Genomic DNA, 9149 nt, shown 5'->3' with positions numbered 1-9149 from the left:
AGGATAAGAAGAGCTAAGCACTAGAAACCTCCAAGACATATATTTCATCATTAATTCTCACTCGGTCTTTCTCAGAAACGAAGCTTCCTTTTCACAAAGAAAATACCAACAACCCATTTGAAACAGAGAATAAGCAATAAAAAATTTGAGAACGAAATTGAAACGTAATAGACAAAGCAGAAAGTGACAGATGTGGAAATAAAATCAAAATGAAATGACTTTCTAACTTTGCCTTGGTTTTTCAACCTTGTAAAAGTCTCAGAGAGCCCGAGGGTCCCAAGAGGCCTTGGCCTTCTTGGCGTGGTGGAGGCCGCCTGGCGCAATTGAAGGTGATATCGAAGTCTGCGCTGTTGACCTTAACGGCAGTGCCAATGGGCCGGGTCGGTGAGGATCCCAGGCATGGTAGAGCTGGTCATCGCACGGTGGGGAGTGGTTTTGGGCTCGTCGGCGGCAGTGACGGTGGGGAGAGAAGACTCACTGTGCCAGTGGGGGGAGAAAATGGGTTGGGGAGAAAAAGGGGGGAAATTAAATGTGATTCTCAGGAGAAAGGGTTTGGGGTCGTCGGCGGCAGTAACGGTGGGGAGAGGAGATGACGGCGCCGGCGACGGTGCCGGTGGGGGGAGAAATGGTTGGTTTGGAGGGAGAATGGGAGGGAGAATGGTAGGGGTGTCAAAAATAACCGGGAAACTGGAACCAAAACCGGGAAACTGGGGACCGGTTCCGGTTCCGATTCCGGTTGCCAAAAAAAAAAAAAACCAGGATCTCGGTTTCGGTCCCGGTTTTTGGCACCCGGTAAAAACCGGGAAAACTGGAACCGGGTCTTATTTTATTAAATAATATATATATATATATATATATATATATATATTGTCTTTGTAATATGTTTGTAAACTATTTTTATTGTTAGTGTATTTCTTTCAATTGGTAGATTATTTAAATACTTGTTTTATTTTATATTTTTTTGTGTTTTGAATTGTTGTAGTAAGGGGTATTTATTTCTTGTGCATGTTGGTTTGTTTACATACTTGTTTTTACTTTTTATTGTTTTAATGTTTTCTTTATGTATCTAATTTAAAATGATTTTTAGGGTATTTTAAAAAATTTGATTTTTTATTTCTAAGGCTCATATAGGCAAAAACATTGATTTTTTAGGATTTTTAGGCTTTTTTAGGTTTATTTTTTAATTATTTGGAACAATCACAATAAAGTCTATTTAATTTAGACAAAAAGATTAATAGCTTCTTTTTAAATGAGCTAACTTCTGAAAAAAAATAATAGGCTTATTTTAGGCCCAATACCTAAAATAAGCGTCAAACACTAATTTTTTTCAAAAATCGGTTACTGGACCGGGTAAAACCGGAACCGACCGGGAACCAGGACCCCGGCTAACCGGGGTCCCGGTTTCGGTTTCCCAAAACCGAGAACCGGGGTACCATGGTTCCGGTTTCGGTTTTGGCCAAAAACCGAGAAACCGAACCGAGTTGACACCCCTAAAGAATGGTTTGGGGAAAATTTTGGGGGGAAATCAAATGGACGGGGGTGGGGGTTTTTGACGCAGGATTTTGGATTTTGGATTTTTTTTTTTTTTTTTTTTCAAATCTTGGCAAACGTGGCATGTGATACGTCACCGGCGTGCTTACTCTTAAGCACGCTGGTGTTCAGCAGACCATTACTCCTTTATATGTAGCATTACACCTCTACAAATATTCCCAACCACTTGTCTCGGTTCCTCACCAGTCAGCTCTCCACAGTAATGGAGTCAACAGGCTCCTACTCCATCCTCCTCCTCTTCTTCTTCTCCTTCTTCCACCACATCCCAGCTCTATCATCGCCCACTTCGACCACTCCTTTTTCAAGGGAAGCTCTCCCCACCAAATCAGGCTACCTCCCCGTCAACCCCACCACCGGCTCCTCCATTTTCTACTCTTTCTACGAAGCCCAGAAACCCATTTCACCGATCTCCCAAACCCCTCTTCTTATTTGGCTCCAGGGCGGCCCTGGCTGCTCCTCCATGATCGGTAACTTCTTGGAGCTCGGCCCCTGGCGTGTCAACTTCCAGAAGGCCAAATCCGAGCCACTTGCTCTCGAACCCAATCCAGGCTCTTGGAACCGCATATTCGGCCTTCTTTTCCTCGATAACCCGATTGGAACCGGGTTCAGCATTGCCTCCACACCCGAAGAAATCCCAAGAGATCAACATTCTGTTGCCAAGCATCTTTTCGCCGCGATCACTTCCTTTATTGAATCGGATCGATCGCTTAAGTCCCGGCCGATATACATCACTGGTGAGAGCTATGCAGGCAAGTATGTTCCGGCAATTGGGTACTATATTATCAGGAAGAATGCAGATTTGCCGGCGTCCGAGCGGGTCAACTTAGCAGGCGTTGCTATTGGGAACGGGATGACCGATCCGGTGACCCAGGTGGGTATTCATGCCGTGAATGCTCACTTTACTGGTTTGATCAATGAGAGGCAGAAGAGGGAGCTGGAGAAAGCGCAATGGAAGGCAATTGAGCTGACAAAATCAAGGAATTGGAGCGAGGCAACAAAAGCTAGAACAAGGGTCCTGCGTTTGTTGCAGAACATGACAGGGTTGGCGACATTAAACGACTTCACTCGGAAAGCTCCATACAAGACAAAAATGGTGACCGAGCTTTTACAAAACGAGGAGGTGAAGAGGGCCTTGGGGGCGAACGAGTCGGTGGCTTTTGAGGAGTGCAGCGACGTCGTTGGGGATGCGCTGCACGACGATGTGATGAAGAGTGTGAAATATATGGTGGAGGCTCTGGTGAAGCAGAGCAGGGTGCTGTTGTATCAAGGGAATTTTGATTTGAGGGATGGGGTGGTTTCAACGGAGGCTTGGGTGAAGACGATGAAATGGGAGGGGATTGAGGAGTTTGTAATGGCGGAGAGGAAGGTTTGGAAGGTGAAAGGAGAGCTTGCTGGATATGTGCAGAAATGGGGGAGTTTGAGTAATGTTGTGGTTTTAGGGGCAGGGCATCTTGTGCCTAATGACCAGGCATTGCATTCTCAGGGAATGATTGAAGAGTGGGTGTTGGAGAGGGGGTTGTTTGGGTATCAACAAGGGGAGGATTTGTACTGAAACTTGAGTCCTCCAATATAACTTTTGGTCATCCTACTCCTCCCTACTCTTCGTCTTGTCATTTGTAATATCATGGAATAAATTCTCTACTTCGTAAGAATTTTTATTTTCTTTTTGTTATAAGTAATAGAAATATTAAGAAAAAAAACGTAAAACGTTATATGTACACAAGGAGTATATAAAAGAAATCACTTAATTAGTAAGAACAACTAAACAAGAAAATCATGATAACTAATCACCGAATGAGAAGCATAAACGATTGGTGTTGAAAAATAAAGACTTAATATCCTTCAAAGTTTTCGAAGTTTTTTTATCATTTATTTCTCTACACATACACCACAAAAGGCATAAATACACAATTTTCCACACATCACTACAACAATAGTCCATTAAAATAAGCATATAAAGTTGCTACTCGTCTACATATTGAAACACCCCAAGTTCTGGAGGTAGAGCGATTGGGAACAATTGTAACATATTCTTAATAAAAATAAGAATTTTCCTACTATATGATCATCACATAAACATAACATCACCAGATTATTATAAACTCTCATTATGAAATCACAAACACATAATGTGCTAGTATTCAATAATCTCATAAGCAATAAAATTATAGTCTGTGCTTGTCCCAAGCGGTCTACTTTATAGAATGGAGTCCCAGACACTTCTACTGCTACTGCTCCTGCTAGTCCACAAAGTAATAAGCCTAAGTGTCCCAGCCATTGAGATGGATGATCGGGTCTTTAACAACTAAGAGGCCCACCGATACCCCTGTCCTCAGTACTACGATATATAGGGCATTCTGAAAAAGAAGTATAGGGAGAAGGGGTGAGTTCAACAACTCAGTAAGTAGCAACAACACCAAGATGATATGAACATGCTATGCAAATTTTTATGTCATAATCTCAGTCATGTACAACAGTAATTAATAAAATGATTACAATTAAAGCAATAATAGCTAGTTATAAAATGAGTAAGCACTTCCTTTTACCTTTCTTTCAAAATAGTTGTTTTACCCTTTGACTCAACACCACAATTTTACTATGAGCAGTACACGTTGGCTTGCCCCGAAGGACCTATATGCTCATACTATCATAACATGGGAGAGTTACTAGGTTGAGAATTTCCTTAGGTGAAGGTCACCTGGCCGATAGCACACACTTTCTCGTAACCGTCATTCGATATGCTTGCCATGCTACCCATGCAGTACTTATCGTGACTATAATCGTCCTCGGGGTTAAATATTTATGAACATGAATGCACATGTAACATTTCATATGATCTTGTAAGCTCTTCTATAATGGTATAATCTACCATGAAACGTTGTGATCAGCTCCTTTCATTCATAATCACATTCATGCATAACTCATAAAAATGAGGTATTTGTAATACGTAACATTCTTAAACAATGACATATGGTCAAACAAAACTTGGCATTAAAATATGAAAGGCAATGCAATTGAAAGTCATGTAAGTAGATTCTTTATAAAATCCCTAACATTTTTCCAAAGATTAATAATAAAATCTGTTTGGATTTTTGGTGTTGTATCCTCTTATCTGGCATCGCATGCCCTTATTTTGATTATGCATCCAATTTTATAAGCTATGAAACCTTGGTGTCAAATGGTTTGAATAATGATTAGCATATAGAGTACCCACACAAGAACTTGTAAGCTATAGTTAATAAAAGGAAACCCACTGCCCCATAATAGTGGGAGACCTAAATTCATTGAACATTTCCTTGCCCTCATGCCCCATGTTGCATTACGCATTTGATGATTATTTTCTTTTTCATTAGTCTTTCTCCTGCCCAACTTTTGCAAATTTACTATTAAATTTGTAAGACTTTAGTTGGTTGGGAGGACTGAGGAGGGGACCAATGGGGATGACTAATTTTGTAACATTCCAGTCTCATATTAGGTAGATGAGAAGTAGCCCACATAGAGTTGATAGTTTATAAAGATAGTTATGAGTGTTAGTCCCATATTGCCTAGTTATTATGAGAAACTATGTGTTCTAAATTGATTAGTCATTTTGGGGTAATAGTGTACATGTGGCTAGCGCTTTTCCATGAGTGTTACTTTAAGCCCATGATAGATTTACATGTTAGCCTTGAGGATGGGTTAGAGGTGAGGCTCAATTGGTTAGGCCTAAGACAACTTAGTAAAAATGGATCAAAAGCCCAAGAATGAGTCAATAAAATTTTGTTTGTTATTATAATTTTCAAGTATTTTATTTACTAATTAAATTTTAGATAATTACAAAAATTTAAAAGATTCACAAACCATTCAAATTTTCGGTAATAAAATTTGTTGACAACTTGTTATTTTAAAATTTAGTTTAAATCTAAAGCTATAAAACAAAAACTGCATTATCTCTTTGAGGGAAGAAACCATGATTGAAGGCTGTTTTCTCTCTAGCAAACCCTAGTGGAGAAGGAGAAGTTTTTCCAGGTTTTTGAGTTTGTGAAAGTAATCGTTTTTTCTTCATGCTTGTGATAACTTTTTTCCATGGCGGAGGATCTGACTAAGCTATGGGGAAACCTTTCGTTGACGGAAGAGAAAGATGGTGTGGAGGTAGATATTCAAGCAAGGGAGTTGGAAGCTGGGGCTACGCTTGGGAAAGCTTTTGTGGTTGGAAAATTGATCATAGCTTACTTGGTGAGTAAAGAAATCATTAGGAATACCTTGATACGATGGTGGAAACCTGCTGATAATTAACCTTTACTTTAAGGGGAGAGAACTTGTTTTTAATTGAATTCTCAGACAAGCGGGATAAGTAACGTGTGTTGGGTGGACTGCCTTGGGTCTTTGAAAGTAGTTTGTTTCTGATAGAGGACTTTGATAGCCTTGCACAGCCATCAGATTTCACATTTGATAAGGCGGCTTTCTGGGTTCGAATGATCAATCTACCACTGGCATGTATGGGTAAAGAAATTGGACAGAAGATTGGAGCTACTGTTGGTATGGTGGACGTGGTGGATACGGATGAGAATGGAATAGGCTGGGGAGAATTCTCTGGAGTGAAAATTCGTTTGGATTTGACAAAAACCTCGTCTGCGTGGGCACAAACTGAATATCCAAGGAAAACAAGTGTGGACTACATTCCAGTATGAACGGCTCTCGAAATTTTGTTTACATTGTGGTGTGATCTGTCATGGGAAGACTAGCTATTTGAATAAAAGTGATATGGGGAATTAAGAAACTACCCCCCGCTACGGGCCTGGGCTGCATGCAGCATCTTCGACGCGAAAAACAGAGAGAAGTTTCGAGAGATTTCCGTCAAGAAGAGGGCAACATATGCCTGATCAGAAGGAGCGGTCTGGATGGGAAAATAGAAGAATTGATGATCGGAGGACAGCGGGTTCACAGTCGGCTGACGTCGGAGAAGATGATGTTGATGTGGCTGGAGGAGCGGGGGCATTCAATGCCCGTGATAGCAGGCGCATAGACGATGATGGGAATAATGCGTGAATGGAGGAGAATGTGGAGATTCTTGCCTAAACAAGAAGAAGAGTTATGAGAAAGGTGGCGAAGACAATCATAACCAGGACAAGGGTGACGGTGTCGATGAAGGGTGTCCAAACCCTAGAAGGCTGAAATACCAAAAAGGAAACAACGGGTATCGAGGAGAGGATCATGGAGGCTTAGGTGCTAACCACTCAAAACAAAATCTTTTCGAAACGGAAAAATCCCGTGGAGATAATTCAGTGCGTAACGGAATTTGGTGCGTAACGGAAGATATGATTGTAAAGGACAGAGATACGTGGGGGAGGAAAATAAGGAAAGAAGCTCTGCGAATGGTGAAGAGCAAGATGAGTCTACTCCTAAAGGAAAGTCAAAAGTGCACTTGAAGTTTGGTGACGTGGAGGGGGAAGTAGAACTAAGTTTCTGAAAGACCAACGTGGAATGAGTGCTGGGGGTTAGATGGGCTGTTTTCGAGCCCAACTTCACACCCAGACACTAAACCGACTTATTCAGGCCCAAGCCTGGCGGATGTTGAAAAAACAATGCATGCAGCAAAGGTTGGTAATACAGGGGATGTGAATGTGACTTGGAAACAGAAATCAAGAGAGGAACTTATTCCAGGTTGCGAAGCAATGTCTCTAATGGAGCAAGGCCCACGTAAAAAGAAGGAATGCATCGGAGAGGGGAAAACTGTTGGACTTGAGAAGAAGGGACGAAAGATCAGTGTCCAAGGAATAACATAAACAGGATGGCGGTGGCTATTAAATAGCCCCGCCGATCGCAATGAAGATTATAAGCTGGAACTGTTGGGGGCTTGGGAACCACCAGACAGTTTGCGATCTTTGCCAGGAGCTGAAGGAGAAGTGTCCCATAATGGTTTTCTTGATGGAAACCAAGTTGCGAAAGGATAGGATTGAATGAATTTGTTATAAGTTCGGTCTCCCCAATTTATTTGTGGTAGATAGTATTGGAAAGAGCGGGGGATTGGCTCTTCTTTGGAGTGAGGATGTCTCGGTTGATATTCAAACTTTTAGTCACCGACACATTAATGGTGTTTGTCAAACAAAAAGTATGGATGCTAAATGGAAGTTCATAGGATTCTACGGACATTCGGAAACTACCAAACGGTATGAGGCTTGGGAATTACGCAAGTTTTTGGCTAGACTTCAACCGATACCACGGATTTGCATCGGGGATTTCAATGAAATTACCACTATGTCGGAGAAGTGGGGTGGAGGAGGAAGAAATAGTAGCCAAATGAGGAATTTCCAACAAACTCTGGAAAGTTGTGAACTGTTTGACCTTGGGATTAGGGGCCCGAAGTATACTTGGAGCATTGGGCAGTCGGGGAATACTTTAATAAAGGAGCGGCTTGACAGGGGTTTTGCAAACCATGACTGGTGCAATTTATTCCCAGAGGCTGAGATTTGTGTGGAAGCTTCTACTAATTCAAACCACACATTGTTGACTCTCTGCTTGAGTGGACAGCAAAGGCCAAGGTAGGGCATCGATTTCAATATGAGGCATGTTGGTCTTTAGATCAGGGCTAAAATGATGTGCTCCAGAGGGCGTGGAAAGGACCATCGTAAGCAAGCAATACATGGGAACGAGTGGCTGAAAAACTAAGAAGGTGACAACATAATACCTCCAGATGGCGGAAAAGCAGTGGGGTCAGAATCGGAAGTGTAACATCCCCAGCCCGTTAGGGTTAGGTTTGTTAAAAATTTCTTACTCGCAAAGATCCATAAGGTTTATCAACTAAACAATACTAGAATAAAAATGAATGCATGAATCTCTAGAATATCACGTCCTTAAAATAAACTGAAATATTTATGCTTAACAAAAATATGTCTCACAAACGATAATAATGTTCCTTATTAAAATAAATTCATGACTCTCTGAAAGAAAACTATGCCAATGCACTTATTAACTTGACCAATATGAAATCATAAGAAATCCTAAATACGCCCACCCCCATTCCGGCCTCCTAGTGCGACCTGTTCACCACCTGAAACAAGAAATAAAACTGATGAGCCCAAAGGGGGCCCAGTAAGTGAAATCCACAACCATAAGCAGTTTTACTCATTGTCCTGTTTTGAAAAATGGAACTCATAACTACATATGTTCCCAGTATATTTTTAAAGAAAACAGAAAGTACATAAAATATATTATCATCAATAAAATTTGCTATAGTCTTTATCTCATTCTACGGCCCATGTATACGTTTACCCCCATATACTAGGGTTGCGCGGTCCTTGCGACCTGGGATGAGATACTGTGGCCACAGCCTTGTCCCCTAGCCAGCCGATTAACTCTAGGTGCACTCAGAATGGCAAAAAAAATACTATGATGGAACCACCTTCTGGCAGAGCCTCTTTCAGCGGTTGCGCCTCCATCCTTAGCATCGGTACCAAGCTTCTCTCTTGTTTCTCTTGGGGCCAAAAATACACTCCTCCCTACATGTGCCCTCATTTTATAATACTCTTTTCTCATTTCTTGTACTTCTCTAGGTACATCTTAGGCAACATGTGGGAGGGTTTTACATTATTTTCTCAAAATCTCTTATAAACATCATT

The 9149-nt window shown here is 41.3% G+C and overlaps 1 protein-coding gene and 1 pseudogene across 1 annotated transcript; both read left to right on the top strand.

The window, feature by feature from the left end:
* The first annotated feature begins 1717 nt into the window (after positions 1-1717).
* On the top strand, positions 1718-3232 carry LOC132178868 (serine carboxypeptidase-like 50 pseudogene; annotated as a pseudogene).
* A 3883-nt stretch (positions 3233-7115) lies between these two features.
* Positions 7116-8076, top strand: LOC132178163 (uncharacterized). Its single transcript, XM_059590617.2, has 2 exons — positions 7116-7296; positions 7535-8076. Exons 1-2 carry the CDS (start codon positions 7116-7118, stop codon positions 8074-8076), a joined length of 723 nt encoding a protein of 240 aa, XP_059446600.2.
* The last annotated feature ends 1073 nt before the right edge of the window (positions 8077-9149 follow it).

Source organism: Corylus avellana, chromosome 4 (assembly GCF_965113065.1).
Source record: "Corylus avellana chromosome 4, dhCorAvel1.hap1.2, whole genome shotgun sequence".
NCBI lineage: Eukaryota > Viridiplantae > Streptophyta > Magnoliopsida > Fagales > Betulaceae > Corylus > Corylus avellana.
This window is presented reverse-complemented; position numbering and strand designations above follow the sequence as displayed.

Coding starts and splice junctions, on each gene's coding strand:
- LOC132178163 (XM_059590617.2), top strand. CDS start 7,116: ATGCATGCAGCAAAGGTTGGTAATACAGGGGATGTGAATGTGACTTGG. Junction 7,297..7,534: donor GAAGAAGGGACGAAAGATCA/GTGTCCAAGGAA, acceptor TATTTGTGGTAG/ATAGTATTGGAAAGAGCGGG.